Source organism: Ambystoma mexicanum, chromosome 8 (genome assembly GCF_040938575.1).
Source record: "Ambystoma mexicanum isolate Mex_15411 chromosome 8, UKY_AmexF1_1, whole genome shotgun sequence".
Classification (NCBI taxonomy): Eukaryota; Metazoa; Chordata; class Amphibia; order Caudata; family Ambystomatidae; genus Ambystoma; species Ambystoma mexicanum.
Window position 1 is genome coordinate 844,494,450 of NC_090929.1, and position 24,720 is coordinate 844,519,169.

At 44.1% G+C, this 24,720-nt stretch overlaps 1 protein-coding gene across 3 annotated transcripts in view; it reads right to left on the reverse strand.

Moving 5' to 3' along the window:
• UNC5B (unc-5 netrin receptor B) overlaps positions 1 to 24,720 on the reverse strand; it is a 427,137-nt gene that overhangs the window by 12,326 nt on the left and 390,091 nt on the right. For all 3 annotated transcript variants that reach the window (XM_069610733.1, XM_069610732.1, XM_069610731.1), the window contains 2 exons: positions 19,215 to 19,364; positions 13,219 to 13,383 (listed from right to left, as the gene is read on the reverse strand). In XM_069610733.1, coding sequence (XP_069466834.1) covers positions 13,219 to 13,383; positions 19,215 to 19,364 — 315 coding nt within the window. The remainder of the gene's footprint in view (positions 1 to 13,218; positions 13,384 to 19,214; positions 19,365 to 24,720) is intronic.

Here is a 24,720-nt window from a genome sequence, read left to right on the forward strand (position 1 = left end):
TAATTTCCACATCCCTAAACAACCCCTTCCCCACCCCACTTACCTGGCACTGCCTTGTCCCTCGCCTGTGCCAGAAATGCACAGTGTTTCCACTGCATCCCTGTTGTGGTAATGGCTGCCATGGAATGGGAGTAGGGACTACATTTGCCCATTTTGGGAAACCTACACAACCTCTAATCTAGACCCTGTTGAAAATTCCTGACACCATCACATTCCAAGTAAAGTCTCACTTGTGTGGACAGACTCACATGCACAGCCGTCATATGGCTGGTGTAGCTTCCTTGATCCAAATCTGTTATTGCTTTATATGCCCAGGTACTGACACCATATGACTTATGTTATCTATTATTAACAAAAACATCCTTCAATTTTCATATGTAGTTATTGTTGGGTGTCCTGACCCACGTTTGAGCTATCATGCTGCAACATTTGGTGCTGTGGGCTTAGAAAATCCAAGATGGCCAAAAAGCCCACATGTGCGCCAGAATCCAGGAGAACCACACAGTTTGTGCGCACACCAAAATGGTTACCTAACTTGCCACCCACCAGTGTAAAGAAAGATCTTTGTTAACAAAATCCACTGTTACTGATGTCAAAATGTTGCTAAAATCGTGGCTCATCGGACCACTTTAAAGATTCAACCCTTTTGTGGGGTTCCACATAACCATTTTACTGTAAGGAGCCCCATCAAAACAATGTTAAGCAAGGATTATTTACTACCATGTAAGAACCATTCCTGTTTGGAATGCATTAATCCAAGAAAGATCCCAAAAATGGATGCAGTACCAACAAAATCCTCAAGGGGGCGCTAGCAGTCTAAACTCTGAAAGGAGAACTGAGTGCAGTTGCTGACAAAGGAATTTGACTCAGCTGACTTCAAAGGCTGCATTTTAATCAAAAATTAGCCACCTGCTGTTCCCAGACGCCAGAAGCCTGGGAAACCCTCTCACCTCGAGAGATTCACACCACAGCCCAGGATATCACATGGTCATAATAACCAAATGCAAAGTGACCCCCCTGGTCTGCTGACCTAAGCCTCCTGGAGACCACACAATAGGCTCTTGCACTTGAATAGAATATGCTGATGTTGACTGTTGACTGTACACAAAGAGCTCCCAGCAGAAGACACATGTGATCACTGACCCACCCAGGTCTTGGAGGCGGACTCCAACACTCTGAGAACTGAATTGAAAGCAAAATATATAGTTTATAAAAATACTGATAACTCTTTGTAATCAAATGACAGGAATGTATAACTTTGGGAGCCTTAATTTAAAAAATGTACCTTCGATTCAAGCCCAAACTCCAATTTGTGTGATGTTCTGGGGCAAAACCCCACTATTTATTGACACCACAGACACTGTATTTAAGCTAGAGATATGGGAATTTACTGGAGTAGGTATGGACAGCCTGTGTATATGTGTATAACTTTTAATGAAGAACCAAGGTTGCATAACCCACTAAAATCGAAAATAAGTTGCCATTTTTGTATGCAAGCCCTCAGGAAGAGCAGAGTTTGAACAGAGTATACCTCATGTGATATGTGATGGGTGCATGTAATTTTAAACAACTGTGTATCTGTGCAATATGTATTTGAATCAAATATAGATTTGTGGGCAAACTGACAAGGGGAGGATCCTCTGACCCATAAAACCTACAGCATCACTCTGACTCACATTTCCTTCCCCCAATCATGGGAGAGGGGAGAATTGGGCCAATGACAAGTAGAAAGGGGCAGGCTTAGCTAGGCCCAGGCACACACCCACTTTCAAAACACATAAAAAGAGACTGCTGGGACAGGTAGAGACATTCAATTCCATTTGCTGCGGAGCATGCTGACCGACGACTTCACATCCAAAGATCCTACACTTAGACTTCCAAGCTAAACAGAGACTACAGAACTTTGAACCAAGAAGGCCCACTGCAAGCAAAAGTATTTGTCAGCAGGCCCAAAAATCATTTGCAGACTATTCACAGCCGGGCCCAGCTGTTGATTCTGGCCTGAAACCCTGTGCCAGAAAGATCCAGAAGCAGTGCTGTACCCAGAAAAAGCAGAGCAGTATCCAGAACCAGAGGCCAGAGATCCAGAGTGACCCAGACCGCTGTTAGCAGAACCAGAGAGCTGACTCAGATCACTGTGAAGTGCCGAGACCAGAACCGGAGTCCAGTCCAAAACCTGACCAGATCCGTGGCGAGGCCTATTTTAAAATATATTGTGAGTACCTAGCAGAACTGTGCAGAACAAATCTCTTAGTTAAAATAATCTAATCCAAACTATTTTAATCTAACCAGAACTGCCTCCTAACTGTCACCTGTCATTTGCAAAGCTGTCACCTGTCATTTTGAGTTTACTTAAAATCCGAAAAACTACCTTTATTTAATCGTCCGTATCTCCGGAACCGTTTGGTTTAACTTTCCTCTGAAAGCTTAGAATCTTACCTTTCCAACAAGCCTAGAACCGTCTTCCTACTCCTTATATTTACTCCGCAATCACGATTCACGCATTCGCGAATTTTGCCGTGATTTGCGATTTGGCCCGATTTCTTTACTTGTAAAAAGATAGCTGCTTTTGCCTGAACTGCTAAATTTCGTTTGCCTCTTAAGCACCATCCCTGAATCATTGCTAGAGTGAGCCTGAACTAATATTAACTAGATACCACTCACCCTGAACCTCCTGAAGGGAATTAAAAGCATTTTCAGCATATTTCTCGCTGCATTGTCACCATATTCAAAGCATTTTGCCTGTGTTTCAAAACTCCTATCTGTTTTATAAGCTGCTGGGGGGGGAATTGAACTGAATTCTATTTGGTTGCATTCCTAAGAACTGTGTGCTCTCCTCTTCATCTCCTTACATTGCATAAAGGGGGGTGAATTGCCCAAGAAAGTGATTACATTGTCTTTTGCTGAAATCCTATCAAGTTATTTTCTGTACTGCATTTTCATTCCACATTGCATCTATTTGAAGCCATAAAAGTATTGTTGCTATCTTATCCATCCTATACCCACTCATCATTGATTATAAAGAAGTGTGCTAGTGCCAGACTATCCATTATTGATTACTGCTCAGATTAAGTGTGATATTCAATTATTAATTTATTATAAAGTGTGATATATATATATATTGTTTACATTCTCAAATAAACCTTTTAAACTTGCAAAACAGAACTACTTCTTGGCTCAGTGGGGTCAGGGGGATTCTAAGAGAGGGGTGTTATATAGGGGTAGTCATCCAGAACTCATGAACTGGACATAAAGATATATCAATAAGGGTTTCCATTCAGTATCCCAGACTAGGCATTGATTTAGTTGTAGTGTTGAATTGAATCTTCTTACATTATCATATGACAAGATACAGCCATAACATACTAGGTAGATTCTCACATGCCCCATACATAACATAACTGTGTGGTGTCACAAGGTGATCAACTGTATGGCAAAGTGTAGTTGTATATGTTCTAGTACAGTCATCATATGACAAGGAGCTGGCGTCTTATGCAAGGGTTAACCTCATACATACAATTGCAACTCACATACTAACATGAATAACCCCTCCAAAACCAACATGACATTCACATGTCAGATGGGAGACTCATAGAATTACTATGAATACTTCACACTTTTTTGGTTTTGCCGTGTCTGTTTCAAAAAGGGAGGAAAACACTTAGAATGCAGAAATATTTTTTCAAAGATTGTTTTCAAAACCCAAATTGATTAATCTAACCGGTTGTTTATTGATTAATCTAATTGGTGTATATTCTGTGTGAATGTCATGTTGGTTTTGGAGGGGTTATTCATGTTAGTATGTGAGTAAAATAAATAAATATTGGTATATCACAAGGAAAACACAAAATACTCATTGATAACTGTTAACGATTGAGTAAAAATTGATTCACACATTTGTTTTTTTAAAAGTATCGCTGACATAGGAGCAGATCTTGATTAAAATCTGCTTGCAGAAGTTGTACGTTTCACTAGTAAATGTTCATAAGGGAGGGGTAGCATCAGTCAGGAGTGGAACAAGAGACTGAGCACCTCAGGAAGAGATCTCAACCTCATCGGAAGAACTTTCCACCTCATGTATATCTCACTGGGAGTGAAACTCCACAATCATAGGGTGTCCAGGGGATAAAAAGCATATCTTTGTTTCCATTAACTGTCCCCTGTTACTTTGATCTTCATGGGTGACTTTATTATTTTGTTTGTGGGGCTGGTAAGCAGAGTATAGGGACCTTGTTCAAGAGAAGCATGGCTTCTACAATTGTCTCACCAATACCCAAGATGATTTAGTGTTATATTAATTTTCATGTGAGGGAGGTGAGAGTTTGAAAAGCAACAATGGTGGCCTTCAGCTCTTCCTTAAATATGGGGCAAACATACATTGTTTGACAAAAATGAAGGAGTATGTTGCTTATCTCTAACTCATGTTCTCCAACATTGGTATCTTTCATGGATTCACATGCTTTGAATATTCCCTATCGGCAGGCTGGGAATCCTCGGTGACATCTTATTATAGTTTACAAATTCGTTTTTAAGCTCACTTTAGTAGCCCTTATTTGTCCTTTTGGGTATATTGTGCCTTAGCCAATGGGACATCGAGTGACAAGCCCCACCCAGGAGGCCATCTTCAGATTCTAACCCCAGAGAAATGAGAATTGGCAAAGGGCCTGATTCATAGAATCATTTTATAATGGCGCAAGAGCATGAACAGGTCCCTGTAGAAGCCCATTAGCCTGGGTGTACACTGTGGAAATTGTGGGACCTATCTAGCAACACCTTGTTTTGAAATATGTCGACCTTTGTTAGGGGCCCCAAAGGCAACAAATAGTTGAGATGTGCACATGCCATTTTTTGTCCTGTCTATGTAGAACTTTATACCACTTCGAAGGTCTAGTGAGTGTAGAGACTGTTCCGCTGGTGTGGATGGATGCGTGAAGAAAACTGGTAGAGTAACCTAAGATTGTAAGTGGAAAGTGGATAGTACCTTGAGAATGAACGTGGGGTTGTCACAGGTTTCCCCCCTTCTCACCTGTCTATGTTGCCTGATGTCCTCTTTAGGTGGAGTCTTCTTTCGTATGGTTCGGGACTTAAATAAGTCCGCTCGGCTGTCCTCGGCTTCCAGATTACGTTCAGCTTCGATGTCCAGGATCTCGGGAAACTCCAGGAGTATTCAAGAAGGTGTTGGGGGCACGCAGAAGCGGCACAGGGATTTCGGGAAGTAGGAAAGAGGGAAGAAGTCGGGAGAAGGGAATCTAGGGGCCAGGGGATAGCAAGTAGCACTAGAGAAGGTTCGGAGCACACGTCCAATCACAGCTAGTAGCAGCGTTGAGACGCGCGGGGCCGTGGGGGTGTGGCTTCTTTATAGAGGATGCTGTGTAGAACGTGAAGACTGGCGAGCAGTGTTCTGAGCTTGCCGCCATGTTGGTAGTATTATGGAGTGTAAGGCCTGACGTGTCAGGGACCAGGAGGCCCAGAAGGGGTGAGTTTGATGGTTCATGACAGGGGTTTGTTCTCAGGAGGACCTTGTTCCTTTCAAACCAGAAATATGGAGGTATAACAGCTAGCACATGTATTTCTGACATCTGAAAGACGTGACTGCCACCAGAAAAGCGGTTTTACAAGAGACACATTTTATGTCTGTGGTCACCATTAGTTCGAATGGAGGTTTCATTAAAGAAGAGAGCACAGTGTTTAAGCTCCAGTGAGGAGGTGCTTTTTTTCTGAGGGGGTAGGTGTGGAATAGCCCTCTCATGAAGGATTTTACAATGCAAGCTCCGAACATGGGACCTTTCCCTTGCTTTCTGGTGTATCTAGAAATTGCTGCCAAATGTACCTTGAAGGATGAGTGTGATAAACCATCTTTGGCTAATTTTAGCAGGTATGGTAGAATGTGGTGATTCTCCACACACAACGTATCCAATTGTTCTTGAGAACACCAAGTGCAAAGCCTATTTGTATGATTTGTTTGTGGATTGTTTAGGATGTTTGTGCACTCATGCATGATTGGGAGTTGCCCAAACTCGTTGAAGTCAGGAGCCAGGCCTTTAAGAAGAGCACCCCTGCATTGTGGTGCTACAACTGTTAGTTGCACATGGTTAGTAGATCAGGGTCTTGATGCAGAGAAATTGGACGGTCTTGGGAAAGGTGAACATGCTCGGAAAACCAAGATTGTCTCTGCCTTGTTAGTGCTATGTGGATGACCGTGCACTTGTACGTTGCAGTCATTTGTAGAACCCTGCATATGACTGGCATTGGAGGGAATGCGTACGCAAAGATTCCCTCCATGACGTTGCAAATGTGTTGCCTAGTGATTGATGGTGTGGATATCTGCGAACAGCAGGCATTTCTTGTTCTCCCATGTCTCAAATCGATGTTTGGTGTTCCCCATCTGTTGAAGATCTGTAGGTGTTTCTTGGCCGCCAGCTGCCACTCAGCTGATCTGCAGTTTCGTTTTCTTTTGCTTGAAGGTGACATGCTTGTAGTTTGTTGTTCTAGATGGCCCAGTGCCACAGCTGTTGGGCTGCTCTGAAGATGATCCTTGATCTCGTGCCTCCCTGTTTTCGTATATAATACATTGTGGTTGTGTTGTCTGTGAATACCCGTACCACTTTGTCTTTGAGCACTGGCTGGAATGAATGGAGGGTGTGAGCCACTGCTTTCAGCTCCAGGATGTTGATCTTGAGTTGTGCCTCATTCGAGGTCCAATGGCCCCTCACTGACAGTTGGTATATGTGCACACCCCATCCTGTTAGTGAGGCATCTGTTATAAGGGTTTCTTGAAAAGGCAGAATTTTGAATAGGACTCCCTTGGAGATGTTGGATGGAATGAGCCACCAGCACAAGCTGTTTGTCAGCAGCTGTGTTACCGTCAGCTTGTCGTTCCATATTCCCTTTACCTAGGACACCCGATCTGCTAAGGATTCTTGTAGCAGTCTCACAATGTTGTATTAGGGGGATGCATGACAACATGGTGCCTAAGAGTTGCATGTCAGATCTGACTGTGACCTTGGTGCATGGGTAGAAATTCCTGATTAGATGGGGTATTAACGTGGCCCTCTCTATCAAGGCACTTACTTGGCCCTTGTTGGTGTTGAACTGCGCTCCTGGGAACTCTAACGTGTTTGATGGCTTGAAGCAGGATTTGCTGGACAACTGCCAGATCGCTCTTTCCGCCATTCTGTGTGATGGTGCTCGTACTAACTAATCGTCCAGATATTGATATACATGGTACCATTTTTTCCTGAACCACGCGGCTATAGGAACCAGGCATTTTGTGAATGTTCTCGGGGCTGAGCGGATGCCAAAAGGGAGGACTTTGAATTGGTAGTGGTTTGTGCCCACTATGAATCGTAGGAATTTTCTGTGATTTCTGCTAATGGCGATGTGGAAGTATGCGTCTTTGAGATCTAGTGAAGCTAGGAAGTCATTCTCCTTTACTGACTTGATCACATCTGACAGGGTGATCATCTTGAACTTTTGTTTCTTGACATATCTGTTGAGATTTCTTAAGTCCAGAATTCATCGCCATGAGTCATCTGTTTTTTTACGACAAAGAATCTGGAGTAGGTTCCTTTACCCCTTTGATGTTGAGGGACTTTTTTCAATTGCTTTTTTCATGAGCATTCTCTCCACTTTTTTCTTTAAGAGGTTTAGGTTCGGCTGGTGTTGAAATATTGGGGGCATCGGATGGGGGGGTTCCCAGAATTCTATGGTGTGACCGTTTTTTATGATGTCTAGCACCCACTTGTCTGTGGTTAACTGTTGCAAGTTGCCCCCTACTTGCTGCAGTTGGACCGTGGGGTATGTGTGTCCGACAGATGTCAGGCTTGCTTTTGCTGCCTGCCCCTAGAGGCCGATGTTGTTTGTCGCCTTCTTGGAGCTTGCCTGTAGTCTTTATGCTTATATGGGTACAGCCGGCGATATCCCTGGTAGTACGCTTGCGAATATGAGGATGTCCTTTGGTATGCCTTGCCTCCTCTACTTGTTGCTGGAGAACGACCAGAGGCCCCTCGAAAGGAATGGAAATTACGCCTCCCCGTCAGTGTGGTGAGCGATCTTGCTCTGTCAGTGTCCGCTTTTATGGATTTTAGGGCATCATCAATTTTGGGACCAAAGAGTTGGTCTCCCTCAAACGGCATATCTAGCACCTTTGATTGCACATCCGTTCTGAAGTCTGTGCATTTTAACTGTGTCTGTCTTCTAAGTACTATGCCATTACTGATTTGTTTAAACCCTGTTTCTGCTATGTCAATTGCTATATGTTGATAGTATTATTTAAACTGTTTTTACTCTCTTGGAGGTTGTTCAGGGCCTGTTTTATTTTGTCTTCTGGCAAGTATTCTAGCAGCGGTGTGAGCCGGTTCCACTTCTCGTGGTCATATCTTGAGATTATTGCAAGTGAGTTAGCCGCTTTTACTGTCATGGTGGCTAGGACTTTCTTACTGAAAGCATCTTGCTGCCTGCTGTCATTGTCATGTGGTACTGAGCATTTTTTACTTTGCGCGTTGGACTTTCTACATGCTGCTGCTGATACTACTGAGTGAGGTGTTGACTGGCATGTAAGACATTTAGGAGACACCTCAGATGCCTTACACCTCTTCTCCAAGTGGCCTTCCAACACTGGTTCTTAGAAAGGTTTTCTCATGAGTAATAGCCCTTCCTCCCAAACATGGTCTAGGATGGGAGTGGACATTACCGCCTTCCTGCACTTGTGCATTAAATCAAAAAGGAAGCAATAATTTTTCTGCTCTGATAGTATTAGGCCCAATTCTTCACAAACCTTTTGTACGGTATTGTGGAAAGCAGTTATATCATCTGGTGGAGACTGACGCAACAGCTCTTCCAAATCTTGGATCAGACCCAAGTATTTGGCCTCTCAGTTATCTGGTTGTGTAGATTTTGAGGTCGAAGTATCAGTGTCTCTGTTACCTTCCTCATCGTCGGTGATAGAGGAATAGAGCTCTCCTTCCTCTTGACTGTATGGGAATGGTGTGGTCCTGGTGAGGCCGCTCATGTTCTAATGGGGCTGCTCGTCCTGTCGGTCATCTGTGCTTCATAGGCCTGTCAGCGTCCCTTTGAATTGTTCACCCGGTTTCTGTCAGGACGGCTGTGTTCCCCCGAAGGGTCTGGTGCTTCGCCAGTGTTTGCAGGAGAGGCTCGCTTACTGGTAGCCTGGTCTCTAGTTTTTGGAGTGGGCCCTGAAGAGTAGATAGTACTTGTAAAGATAACATGGACTGTGGGTTGAGTAGTGGTTCTGTTGGTTGTAAACAGGAGCAGCCGGGGTTGCAGTAACTGTTGTAGCTTTGGTTCCACTGGTGTTCTCCGTGGTGAATATTGGCTTTCTTCAGATGACTGGGGTGAGAATCCATGTTCAAACTCTGAATCAATGTGGTGCTCTAGTATCTGGTCTGAAACAATTGACGAGATTGGCGACAGTGTTGGACCCTTGGTTGCTATTGGGTCAGTTTTACCTTCGGGTGACTGAGGTGAAGAACGTTCAACTGCTATTATGTCATGCTCGTCCATGTTAGGTGAGTGCAGGTGCTTGATAGGCAGTTTTAAAACTATCAGACATTGTTGGGCCAGTGCAGAGACCTGCATTTGTTCTTGCTCCTTCCTATTTGCCAGATGCTTGTCGTCTGAATTGTGTTTGTGCTTTTGTTTTTCTAAACCTTCGATTTTTCCTGTTTTTGATATCTTGTGTGTGCCCGTAGAAGTGGACGCCTTAACGTCCTTTTTCGTCCCCCAAACCCTGTCAACGGTGCAGACAGGAAAGGTGTTGGTGATCTTCCATGTACTGTTAGTGATGCAACCTTGTTTTCCGTGGATGGGACCTTCAGTGGGGAGGAAGCTGACGTTGTCGTTGACGGGGCGAGTGTCGTCAACGGACATGTTGGGCAGTATCATTGTCAACGAAGATTTCATATGCTTACCCATCGATGAGGGTGTCATCGATGATGAAAAGGCTGCCGATGATGGGTTTGCGGCCATCAACAATGATGGTTTGATGGTCGTCGTTGACGATGATGTCGCCGACAACAATGGTTTTGCCATTGTCTATAACGATTTTGTTGTGGACAGTCAGAGTGCCATTGGCTGTGGTCTCTTGGCGATCTTCATTGATGGAGCATCTATTGCCAACTCTGTCACCATTTTTGTCATCGTACTGTTGCTCTTCAGCGATGTTGTCGACGTACGGACTGTTTTTCTACCTTTTTCCTTTTGTGGGGTGCAGATGAAGAGGAAGATGTCATTTTCTCCTCTGATCTGGCCCTTTTATGGGCTTTTGGCCTATTAGATTTGCCTTAGAAGGGGCAATCTTCTGTTCCTATCCTTGAGGGTTTTTCTGCTAAAAGTAGCACAAATTTCACAATCCTCTTGAATGTGATTAGGATAGGATAGAGGCAGTATATGCATTCAGAATGCTCACTTCCCCTCATAAACATTCTTAATGCCACATGACTGAAATGCCTTGAACAGAGCCTTCAGTTTTTCCTCCATATTAAGAAAATACGAAGCACTTATCTGTCTAAATGATGTATTTGTAAAGTTGTGAAGAAAATATTTTAAGTTTTTGTTGGTTCTTGACTTTTTTCTCCAGGAGAGATAGAATCAAGGATCCCCTCAGCACAATGTGTGATGAGAATCTGAAGATGGCCTCCTGTGTGGGGCTTATCACTCAACTTCCCATTGGCTGAGGCACAATACACCCAAAAGGACATAGAAGGGCTACTAAGCTGAGATTTAAAACTCTAATATAAGCTATAATAAAATGTTACTGAGAATTCTCAGCCTGTCGGCATGGAATATTCAAAGCATGTGTTGGGGAAAAGGGGAGTTACCAGTGCTTTAAAAGGTACAGATGGCAATACCCGGTAAAGGGCATAAATATACGACCATGATTTTGCTAGAGTGCTTTGTTGAGACACGAATGCCATTTCAAGAAACTAAACATCTGTGATTCTAGAAAGCACAGTCAATATGTCATGTATAATTCAGGTCTGATGCCTCATGCTTACTGACATTCATGGAAATAGCACATGAGTTAAGTGCTCGCCTCAGACATGGGGACTGCCGGCACTCCGCAAGATCGAATTGGCTAAAGGATCAGCCTCGCCGTTCAGTCTCCTAAGGTTGATAAACAGAGTAGCGAAAAATTGAGTAAAAATAATGCCTATTATTACAGCACCAAGGAGGGGGTCCAGCTGGAAGCGCTTTATAAGAACAAAAAAACCACACACATGATTATCCTTTATGGTTACTCTGGGATAGAGACAGTTTTGCACTTAAATCCCTCCAGTATACATATTTAAAAATATATGTTGCTATTGTTTTTTTTCCTGTTGCTGTGAAACAGAGGATCACATACCAAATTACATGAAAGTGCCTATTTTGTTGCTTATTCAAATGCTTGATTGGAAGTTGTTTTGCTAAACGCTGTAATGATTCTGTGCCAAGCACAATGTTTTACACCTGAATCAAGCTCTCTGGTTCAATCCTCAAAGTAAGGAGGTTAATTGCCGAACACAGAGCAGTGTTCCCATAGAAATCCAAGCTGAATAATTAATTCACCCCCTTAACACCATTTGAAAGCCATGTTAATTAAATATATACCTATACGCTTATTAACATAATTATCATGTGATAGCAATGCAGACCTTGCATGTGATGAATAATTAGAACACTTGCAGGTGTTGGAACAAGTAATATTTGCAAAGAAAAACAAGCTTAAAAAAAGAAATTAACACTTTAACTAAAAGCCAAAAGATTTATGAGTTGACAAACTGCAGCACATTCCATTTGGTAATGGGTGTTTTGTGGAGTGGGAAAGGTACACGATTTAAGAACATGCAGTTGCATCAGTGTCACATCTGACCTAGTAATGGACTTCCTTTTGCTGGAGGAACATGTTCCGCTCGTGCTCCGTATCCCCTGGCTATATAGTGGTTTCTCTGCAGCCTAAACACCACCTATGGAACGGCCTGTCTAAATCTATTAGAGAAACGTGTCAATAGCTGTCGTTTCACTCCATGCCTACATCTAGAAATGTTACTTCCTGCTTGCGGGGGAACATCAGCTTCACCACCAGTCCAAAAACCATTTTGAAGCTGATTTTGATTGACAATAGGTACTCTGTGGGCCCACTGTGTTGTCAGCAAGTGTTTGTTGGTACACAAAGACAGATGCATGCATCCTTAACCTTCTGTACTACAGCAAACTTGACATGCCTACATAGCATACCACTGTGGGCCCTGGTCATGCATATTAATGAGGCACGCACAGCCACTGGCTTTGTAGAGGCTTTTTAGCATCCAAAGGCCAGCTGTTAAATACTGGGTTCTGGTCTTGGACTTCATGCACAGGCTTACCACACGACTTATATAATGTATCATTGGGCAGAGATACTATGCTTTCAAGAGAACATGAGGGCTGGAAAGCGGGCCTAACTAAACAAAACATTTTTAACCCTGCACAGCCACAGCCCAGCCACAAAAATGTTTTGCAAACTCAAGTGCAAAAACAAAGTTTTGTTGTATTCCGTAGTGACTTGCAAACAAGGGGCCCATGCCCCGATATGCCTCTTTATTTTCATTACCTGATACACGAGAACTAACATACTGCCGATTGACACTCATTTAACCTTCCATATTGAATATATGATTTTATTGTTAATTTCTAAAGAACTTAACATTGTATGAATATATGCAGCCCGGCATGCACCGGTACATCTAGTGTACAAAATACTTGGCTCTTTATATCAGTGGAAAACGTTTTCCTACGGAATTGTGCAATTTATAAATGCTTTTGTGAATCGGGCCCTCTGGCTGCATTGCAGGCTTTTCAGCAAGCGCTAGATCAGACTGTCTGCAGATCAGGGGCTGCCTCTTGCCGGGCACAGGAGCAGGAGCGTGCACCTTCTGAAGTGTTACTGCTTCTGGCTGCTGCGGGCCCGAACATCATAAACTAGGGCATTTGCATGTAAGTGTGTTTGGAGCTAATGCACCTGCCTCTGCCTCGCTGTGCTACAGTATGTGCCATGCCCGAGGGAACACTCCACCTCTCACATTGCTAGGTCGAATGCACACAGGGATTACAAACCAACGAATGTGCCCATGATATGGTCTATGTTTTGTGTTTCCTATAATGCCAGCAAATCTTAGAGGCCCTGAAATGTCATTCCGCCAGTGGTAAGACCCACTCGCATCTCTCGGGCTTACTCACCTCTCTGAGGACTGTGTGCAGCTGGAATATCTGCCCCTCCCCTTCTACCTGCCGCACGCAGATTTTACACGTGAGCTCGGTGGAGGCGAGGCTGCATCTCTCCAATGTGAATGTGCAGTGCAGCGCCCTCTGGCTGCCACTCCAGATATGATAAAAGGGAATTTCCTGCAATGAGAAGAGCATGACATGGAGATTACACGACGGCGTTTGGCAGCACAGATATTGCTCCATTCTCAGTGAGATTGCTGCTGAGACAGATTCTTAGGCTAAGCAATGGTACGAGCAGAGTATCCGCCAAGATTCGCAACCCTAAACTGAGCAATGTGCGCGTGCATTTTCTCAGAAGCGACAGCTCTGATGTGTCTAACATTCTATATCATTCATGAGGGTAATGCAATACGGGATAACTTGGGTACCCCTCAAGTCGTCCTTTTTACCTGTCACCACACGGCAATCAACACATTAATGGAGCCTAACAAAATTACAGAGCCACCGTAGTTTGTCCTAATTGTTATTTTTCATCCATGTTCCCTTGAAGTCTCATTTTGAGTTTACCAGGAAATCCTGGACCACCTTTGCTACAGTGTAGGCTTACCTGAGCTGCTCGGCCTCATTTTAATTATTTGTTTCCTGACTTTTAACTTCCCGGACAGGAAGTGTCTGCCGTTACAATACATTTCTAAGGATTCCCCCTACTTTTTTAAGTTCCAAGAATCAGGTAGAAGTCCATTGGAATCAAGACTCTCCAGCCGGATCAAAACATTGATGCGGGCAGAGAATGTCGGTCTACACTCCCAGAGAAGGACAACACACAGGACAAACGTCATGCACCCTTCCATGTAACATCAGGGAATCTGATCCAAAATGGTGCAGATTGGAAAAAATACTCACACGGCCATTGTAAAATAAAATGCTAATCGCATGCTGGGACGGCCAACGTTAGCACTTAGATGCTGTTTTGTCCGCTGCATGCAATTTTTAACATTTACAAAGCGGACTGCAAAGGTGAAGAGTAAAACCGCCTCTACGCTTCACTTTTACCCTCCGTATTGTAAAAGAGTTTTTATGGTTTGCAGATGGCATTTACTAAAGACTCTTAAGGAATCTGCCTGCTTTTAGCATGTGCTAATTGCCAACGGATTTCATAGGAATCCATCAGATTTACAGCGGCATTAAAAATCTCATGCTGGTGTAAAAAATAGAAGTTTTGTAGGCGAAATGGGAAGTACAATGCTGAAAAGTATTTTCCCTCCCATCTCCATTCTGCCTGCAAACCCGTATAAAAATCTCCTGGTAAGGTAGAACAAGGCATAAATAATCGGCATGCTTTGCTGTACCGGGAGGTTTCAAATGACCCCCCCACCCCATCCCCATGACTGTTTAACAAACTATTGCCACTCTCTGATTGGTGGCTGTTTGCGGCGCAGGCCACCCCACTTGACAACTTGGCCCCTACATAATGTCAGGGAGGCAAGAGGTAAAATATGACCCTTCTCATGATTGCTCCATCCCATCGCTCTTTCTCACCTTCTCCATTTTCCTAGGTTAGGTTGTCTGATTCACCGCTTATCTCTTTCAAATATTATATTTACAGAAACCTTATTTCTTTACTGCATCAACAATATTGGCTCCAATGACAACCTTTTCAAATGAAATGCATCATTATGAGGTTTTAAAACCTATATGATTGTATGTAAATGTAAAGACAGGTGCCTTTCTGCACTTGATTAGATAAATGATGCATTTCCTTTAACTTTTGGCTCCTTTACATCAACATTTTGTATACATGACATGACAACGTTGTAAAGATCACATCATTGAAGAACCGAAACCCTGAACTGAGTAATGAATGATGTGCGCGAGATAGCAGTTTGAAGGCACACTCGGAAACTGAGCAATGCCAGACAAACCTCACTAGTGCAGAGCCACAAGCATGACGTGATAAATGGAATTATAAGAAAGTATATGAACAGTCAATCGTTTCCGAGCGAAAAACACTCTGGGCCTGATTCATGGAATATTTGCCCGGTTCAAAGTGAATTTGCACTGCTGAAAAGTGACTTTGCACTGCTGACACAATCCTTGATTCATGGAACCGTGCAGAGTGTATTTGTGCTGTGCAAAGTCAGCGCATAGTCATTTTTGTAGAAACAAAATTACTTTGCACGGTCTTTGTACAGCAAAAATACACTGCACCGTTCCATGAATCAGGGTTTGTGTTGGCAGGGAAAAGTCACTTTGAACCGGGCAAATATTCCATGAATCAGGCCCTATATCAGTGCAGGCTCACAAACACACCCTCACCGGTGGTACAGACAGTACAGACACATGGGCTATCCACATTCAGTATGTGAGTGCAGAGCTGCAGACATGAATGAAGCATTGTTGCAGACCTCATATCAGTACATCACACCCCAGCTGATAAATGGTACCGAAAACAATGCGAAAGCACACACCACTTGTACAGCCACAAAGATCCCATTCGTTCCGAGATTTGGTAGTGCATGTGAAAGCTGCAGGTGGGCAATCAACTGTGGTCCTGGCATTACAAACGTTTCTATAATGCACTCAGCACACTTTCATGGAGGAAGCACTGTACGAGGGCAGGGTTATCTTTTGCTGATTTTTACCACCTACGGCTGCCATTTCCATGTTCTCGGGCACAATTAAGACTGCTTTCATATCAATGCCTTCTTTGGGGCACATTGCCAAGACTATAATCAGTGCATGTGTGAGGGCCAGTTTTTCTGCCATGGACATACATTTCCATTACCAGACGATCATGACTAATATTTGACTTTGAAAATACGCCCCCTAGAGTTCATAGCAGGGGAGTTGCTAGGTCTGGAAAAGACCCGGGGCTAAACTGTTGTCGGAACTGTTGGGACTGGGGGCTAGCTAGTCTTTTGGCTGTAGCTCCTCAGATTCTATCCGGGGCTACAACCAAAAGATCAGGGGCTATAGCCCCCTTCGCCCCCCCCTAGCAACGCCCCTGGTTCATAGGCATCAGATCCATGTGGCAAAATGGTGCCCACAATTAAATACTCTCTCTCAAGGATCTCTCGGAGGGGAAGTGGACACTAGGTAAGTATTTTTAATGTGAATTAGTACCCGGCGAGGGTCAATGAGCGTGTTAGAAGCAAGCTCATTGGCCCCCGCCTGTGCCTTACCTTGCCGAAAAGGCTCTGAAGCCTCTGCTTCACCGCCACGGCTCCGGGGTTCCTTCCGAGACTGGCTTCCATGGAAAAGGAGGAGGGACTAAGTGTAGTCCCTTCTCCCAATACCTGACTGCCATTTTTTGTGTTTTTTTTCTCGAGTCAAGAAACGGTCAAAGCGCTGTTTCTCGACTCAAGAAATATTGCAATTGGTACCACGGTACAACGTGTTGGGGTACTAATGGCAATATGACCCTCGGATGGGGACCATTACCAGTCGGGTAATGCCTGGGGCTCTGTTAAAGCCCTTGCTTCGATCGGGCTTCTAACTATGTCCCTGGGGGCATTACCCGACCGGTAATCGACCCCCTCCTGGGATCATAATGCCTAATTATATCAGTTACATTTCACACAGAAACAAGCATTAGCATTGTGGAATTAATAAAACGTTTTAATTCCTAGATTCTTCAAGTGCCATTAAGTACATGTTCAACCAGGAGAACCCAGAAAGCAGTGCATTAGAACAAGTTCTCAGTCAATTCCTCCAGATAACTACGGGTTCCTGTAGAGTCTTACCATGCAGGTGAGAATGGCACTGAGTCCTGCAAAATGTAAATACAGAGTGACCTCCACGGTATCTAATGTAAGCAGCCCTGAATTTATTTTTGAAGTATCTCCTTATGGATGGCAGAAGTGCTATAAATCTGGGTCAGAGTAATTAATGTAGCCTTGGTAAGCAAAGTAACACCCTGCTGCACACTGCCTGGAGGCCACATCTGCTGCTTTTGGAAGCCTTCTTGAACCTATGCTGCTGGAGACCAAGATGGTTTGATCGCCCTCGCTTGCTCTGGAGTCAGCCCTGCTTTTGCAAGCTAAGGTTGAGATTGATGTGAATTCCTTCATGTCTCAATTTAGTACACCTGGTTGATGTAATGCTCCCGAGTTCACATAATGCTTATTGTTGTGAATTCCTTCAGGATCTCACCACGAAGGAGAGAATACATCCAGTGTATCTGATGTAGGTAGCTATGAACTGCAGTACTTTGCATTTATATCTGCCCATAAAGCCCAGAGGCATCTAGGCGCTAGTTAAAGAAAGTGCATAGTACAGTTCATAAAGTGCAAGAACACAGGTATGGGTTACTGCATAATGGTGGCTGGTAGAAGCACATTTTGACAAGCCTCCACTCTTCTTGCGGAGGGCTACTTCAGATGTACAGACAGGCATAAGTGTCAAAATGGCTGTGTGTCTACAGACTGGCAAAGCCTCACCTCATGGTACGAGGGGGGGCTACTTCAGACTACCTCACCTTATGTGCTATACTGCTCTGAAGACGATGTAAACAGACGTGCAACCATGCATCATGCCACTTTGTGCATAACATGCCGTTCACCACATTTTCTACAGAGGGCTGTTAATTCCTGCATTATCACACTATGCGAAAGAGCATGCCCCACACTATACTTCCGGCAGAAAAAAGAGATCCTGCTGTGAAAGAGACACATCCTCATTTAGAAGCCCACCTGTGTTATTTATAAGACAGATATTTTTTCGTGTAAGAATGTTGTCCTTAAATCCGAGGTCTGTGTTTTTCTAGAAAATGTACCGTATTTTCTCCATTTATTTCAACACCAAAAAGGGGAATTTTTTTTAGTATTCCTACCCCTCATAATGGAGGCGTGGGAAGAATTCTAGTGCTACCAATCTACTCCCAGGCATGACAATTTGAAGATTCAATACACGTTGAATTTGACATGACATAATGCAGAGATTTCGCATTTTGTTGTGATCAGGAATATTACTCCCAAACATTAGGTGCATGGAAGGCTCCCATCCCGTATGACCCTTTCCTTTGTTGTCTTTTAATGTCTCTCTGAATAATGATCTGCATAATGCGGCTAAGGGAAACGTGACTCATGTTACTGGACTTATAAATCTTTATGACTTCCTGCAAGATCCCTGCATGGGGCAGCAGCAGCTCCACTGGGGCCAGCGATGATCTATGGGATTTCCTGCAGGACTGTGTGTGACGGCGAGAATATCCTGGATTGCTTATTTTCCATGATTTCCAGTCTTGCGTCACTGAACAGCGAGAATGTCCTCTGTTGCTAATTAGGCAATGTCCTTCTGTGTTTAATGGACTAAAGGGTGATTGTTCCTAGTTAGTGTGTATGCGTCAATTTATATTAATACACATCATCATCATGGTAGTTTCAGAGCACATAAGCTGATGTTTGACACATGATCATAAAAGAGAATGGCCTGGGGTATTAGGACATAAAGATGAACTCAACGTATGTTAATTGGTATTTGCAAAGGACTCACCTCTATTTCATCAATGGAAAGCCAAAGAAGGCACGCATGTTCGGATGAATTGGCACGTCTTTCCTGGGGGGGTTTCTTCCCTACTCCTGAAGCATAGTGAGGAAGGTTGCCCAGAACAATGCCAGTGGTTACGATTAATTCATAACCTGCCAATCATCACCGTTTTTTGGTTACAGTTTGTTTCCCTAAGTGAGAGAAGGCATGCCCATACTTGGGTCTCTTGCTTGCTGCACCATAGGGAACGGAACTGGAGTACACTGGTGAGACTGAGCATGGCCAAACATGTCTGGGGTTGCTCATGTTTCTGTGTAGAAGGGACCTGCCTAGCAGTTTGGGCTGGTCTGCTCCCTGGTGTCAGGACGAAGACTGACGAGAACGCCCAGCAATGGTGCAGACGGGCTAACAATTATTTCCTCTTAAACCGTTAAGATTCATTATAACCTTTCACTTATATTTTTGGTTGTAGTTATTTGCCTGACCTTACCTTGCAAGGAAAGAATCTTATGGACACTTACCTGGTATTTAGCCAAAAGCTTACTCCGCCAGAGTGAATGTGGTATGTCATGGATGGAGAGGCGGAGGTTGTGATAGCTGTCCTTAAATAATAGCGGTTTTGGCTCCTCCAGCAAGTACCCGCCGAGGGTTCTTTCCAACTCCAGCACTTCCTGCAGTGAAGAAAGGACAAGACATGAAGCCCAGACTTTTCATGGATAGTCAAAGGGAACATGCGTGGAAAGTGATGGAAATCACACAATGCACTCTACAGAGTTCCACATAACAACAATACTAATAACAATGAGTGTTTATATTATGCATATGACAACATTTGAAAACTCATTATTGTTATGCATATGAATGGTACTTAATTTGCAGGCCTCGCGTCTTTTGCTCCATTTCAGTTCCCAGGTTTTTTTTTGGAGTTTCTCTTTGTTACTACCTCACGTCAGATTAAGCACTGGAATTTCATATTAGGTACGAGCTGTGACCTATATCGGCCCAGAATGCTAACTTACCATCTTGGAACCACTGAATCACTGCTTGCACAAGTTTGCCTAGAAAGACTGGAATCCCAGCTTCTGGAGTCACTGTGCCATACCCCAGCATCTGGTTCCTCTTTCTTCACTCATATGACATTGTGCAGGGTCCTTGTCTGGAGATTGCTGCTGGTCTATTCTGCATTCTCTCTACTGAACCATAACTTTGACAGTCCTGTTTATCTCAAACCAGAGGCGAGTGTCTTAGTCACATTGATTAACATTGGCATGCAGGACACCCTTGTGTGCAAACCGAGCACAATACAACTTGTGCCTGATTGCTGTAGTACGTTTGACCTCATACCCATAGCACGTTTTAGCTCACTTTACCTTGTCAGATGAGCTATCTCCATTAGCTTATCAATCTGATCTCACCAACAAGGGTGGTCTAGAACTAAGTAACATGCAAGGTATTTCTTTTCTAAACAAGTGTACCACCAGTGACCTACCTGTGTGTTCTTGTTACATTGGGCCGCATTACGGCTTTGGCGGTAGCCATGCCGCTATTTGTGGCATGGCTGCCTCCAAAACCGGGTCCAGGTTCCCTGAATGGGGAATTACCGGGCCATTCCGAGTTAGGAGGGCCCGGTAATTCCTCCCTCAGGGAACCCGGGCCCGGACCTTCCCCATTCTCATTCGAGCCCCCATAGGGCTCAATGGGAATGAGTGCAGGGAGCTAACAACGGGCTGATTACGACCGGCCAGTTGTTAGCTCCCTGGTCCCCTCGCGGGACCAGGTAAGGACGCCAGGTTTTACCAGGTGTCCTTACTGGGTCCCGGGAGGAGACCTCGTAATCAGGCGGAATGGGAATAACGGGTCCGCATCCATTACGGACCCCGTTAATCCATTCCTCCTGACTCGTAATGAGGCCCATTGTATCTTTCCGCCACTCTGCTCCTCTATTGAGAATAGGTCCTTGACTGCTCTGCCACCTATACCCCTGGGAGAATCGGTCATATACAAAAAAGCTTTACAACATCTGTATGTATTGATATTTCTAAAACCTGAACTCTGGTCTCGGAAGTCCCTCCTAACACACGTTCTTCATTTAAAATGACTCTGCTGAAGTACCCCGCGGCAATTATTGTGCACAATGTGTTGTTTGCTTCGATGACATGGTCAAATAAATCCCACTGCATTTCAATTGTGTTTTCACTCTGCAACAGCACGCACACGGTGCTATTGCAAAAGTGGAGCAAAACGCAGCAAACCTCCTGGAGTTTTGAACCAGAACTGTGTTGCAACCTTGGCATACGACTGCCTGCTTTTGTGCAAAGATTGCAACTACAAATATATGCTGCTTTGACACTGTACCAGACAAAACAGTGTATATTTGTTAGTACACTAATTTTACGTGTAGCAGTAAACACTGCTCGAACAACACTCTGACAAGAATCTGATCCCAAGTGTTCTCAACACTGGCAGCATAAACTCTTTGGTGGGTTACACAGGGTTGGACTGGGAACTAATGAAAAAGTGAAACACATTGTTGCTTTTCATGAGTGACTAATTACTACCCAAGGGGAGTATTTGGTACATTTTGTTGCAAATAGTGCCTTTTTATAGCATATCTGGTCAGTATGATGGGCCAAAAACTACCAACTGTACTGTCCAGCAGTTCATGAAAATGGCATATTTTTGCCACAAAATTGGCCAATTTTGATAAGAAATCTGACCCAATATGACCCAGAGAACTGGCCTTACCTAGCACGTTAGGCCGGCCCTTCAGGCATTGCCCTATTGCACCATAAACCAGTACGAGTCTGGGTTTAAGTAATGTTATGTTTGAGTCACATGTCCACAGGATGGAAATGAAGTCACGTTGTCCTCAATTATTACGAAACAAACAGCTGACATGGATGGAAATCATGCCCAATATTGTGCCGTGTATTCTGCTGAGAAGACCAGCGGGCATGGGAAGAGTTATCAGAATATTCGACTGAGCCAAAGGATGTGCAATCCAGCCATGAAGTGTGAGATTAATGGGTGAGACGCGTGGAAGCACGTTATAAAAAGCTCGTGTTTCCTTTGGAAGAGTGAAGCCTCATGCCACAGTCCATGCTATTCATGGCCCTTTTCTGACTGGTCAATGTAGCAAAGCAGATGCGAGTCGCCCTCGCTGAGAGTTGTCAGGTGTGCTCGCAGTCCTTTCATCAGTGTGTAGAGTGCTACAGGTCAGAGTGAACGGGAGGCAATAATGAAGTGGCCTAGACCTTTGCCATCATCAGTCCGAAGCCTAACTACCTGAATCTAATCCACCCAGCAGCTGCACGCTTGCACCCCAAGCCCCTATACTTCTAGAGTGGCCAACATTGCAAAATCATTTTCACTTCACATGTGAAAGCCTTTTGTTGTACCTAGTGGAGCTTGGTTTGAGAAAGGTATTTGTAGCATGTTAACCCCCGCCCTCCTCGTGAAATTGATGATTGTTAAAGTTGCGGATGACTATAGTCTGGTGGTAGGAAATGTGTTACACTTAGATGGATTATGGGTTTATGAAATGTGTTGTACTCAACTGTACTAAAAACTCAAAATTCTCACCCTCAAACTCTAAACTAAACACAACCTCTACTGCACCACAAACTTCACACACTTCACAACAACCAACATGAAAACAAACACAAATACACAAAGCACCCATGCGCAATCATACCTCAACACCACATCATGGCTACCAACCAAAAACGCACCAACCCTCAGTGACCAGTTTTTCCGAACTGAAGCTGCCAACAGTACATCAAAGCTCTCTTGCTCTTCTCCCTCTCAATCCCGCCAACAACCCCCCAACCCTCTTTCCATTGCAGTACCTCCAGAACTCCAAGAGACCATGCAAGTGGCAGCAGTGCATCGTACAAGATAACAAAACATAACAGACAATGTGTTGTACTTAGATGTATTTTGAGGGCAGACAACGTGTTGCATTTGGATGTTTTTTGGGGTAGACAATATTTTGCACTTAGAGGTATTTTGGGGGCAGACAATGTGTTTCACTTGGATGTTTTTGGTGGGAGCCAATAGGTTGCACTTAGATTAATTTGGGGGCAGACAACTTGTTGACCTTGAATGTTTTTTGGGGTAAACAATGGTTTCCACTTAGGTGTATTTTAGGGGCAGACAACGTGTTGCATTAGGATGTTTTTTGGGGTAGACACTATTTTGCACTTAGAGGTATTTTGGGGGCAGACCATGTGTTTCACTTGGATGTCTTTGGTGGCAGCCAATAGGTTGCACTTAGATTAATTTTGGGGGCAGACAACTTGTTGACCTTGAATGTTTTTTGGGGTAAACAATGGTTTCCACTTAGGTGTATTTTGGGGGCAGACAACGTGTTGCATTTGGATGGTTTTTGGGGTACACACTATTTTGCACTTAGAGGTATTTTGGGGGCAGACAATGTGTTTCACTTGGATGTCTTTGGTGACAGCCAATAGGTTGCACTTAGATTAATTTTGGGGGCAGACAACTTGTTGACCTTGAATGTTTTTTGGGGTAAACAATGGTTTCCACTTAGGTGTATTTTGGGGGAAGATAATGTTTTGCACTTGGATGTTTTTGGGGGCAGCCAATGTGTTGCACTTAGAGTCATTCTGGGGTCAGACAAGGTGTTGGACTTAGATGTATATTGGGGGTAGGAAATGTGTTAAAATAGAATTGTGAAGATTAGCCATGTGCCACATTTAGATAGATTTGTGTAGACTACATATGCGTCAAATTTGGATCGTATGTTGATATGATATGGCATTTATAATGCACTTATACACAAGTGTTCCAAGGCGCGATGAGGCAAAGGGGGGGAGGCAGAGGGAAAACAGACAATGATCCTACTAGGCCAGGTGTCATTCAGATCACAAAAGTGCATGGGTAGGGGGAAGGGGTAAAGTGCAGGGGGATAGGGGGAGGGGACAGTGCAGTACATGGTATAATAGAATAAATAAGCAATACGTGATAGTGCAGCCAACAGGTGGCAAGTGCAACGGCTAGTGCAGACATCAGGTGTCAAGTGCTGGTAGTGGGAATATGGGGATACTGGAACAGTCCCCAAGTGCGAGGGTTGCAATGAAGGCAGTGTAGGACTGGCGGGGAGGGACCTGGGCCAGAGATCAGAGGGTGGCCAGGTAACCAGTGCAGTTTCAGTTTCAGCCAGGAGGTCAGCAGGAGAGAGGAGGGGAAAAAGTGGAGGCAAAGAGAAAGGTTTTGAGGTGCTTCCTGAACCAGAGGTTCTCCTCAAGTTCAGAGAGGCAGGGAGGCTGTTCCAGAGGGAGGCCCTAGCCGAAGAAAGAGATCTACCGCCAACTCGTTGCTTGGAGAAGTGACTGACCCTGAGGGAGTTGGAGGCGACTGAGTGAAGAGCTCCAGAAGGAAGATATTTGGGAAGGGAGAGTTGAAGGTAGTCTGAAGATTAGCCATGTGTCACATTTAGATAGAATTGTGAAGTTTAGCCATGCGTCACATTAGTTGTTTAGTCTTGCTGCACTCAGAAGCACAATTTGTCTCTGGTAATTCTTTCGGCACCGAGAGGGCTAGTAGGAGTAGCTAATGTACTGCACTTAAATGAATGTATGGGAGAGGCTAGTATTATGAGCTTGGAGTGGTGATGGGGGAGGCCAGTGTATTGCACGTGGAAGAATTGGAGGGTACCATTGAGTTGCAGCTGGATGAGCTCAAATGACATAATTGAGAGAACTTTAGGACATAATTGGTAGCATTTTGAGAGTAGCCATTCTGCTAACCACCCTGCTCTTGTTCCACTCCAATATAGCTCCCAACTACTACACACGCCCTGTGGGCTAGCCAAACTACACACAAACAAACACTCAATATTAGTAACAATCACATACAACAAACAATCCCAGAAAGTGGACCTTTACGCTTTAGGATACAACAAAGCAGTTTGCACAACCATAACTACCAGCCAAACTACACATGAAACACACAAAAATACACACCCAACATAACAAATGCCTGCATAGAACAAACAACCATGAC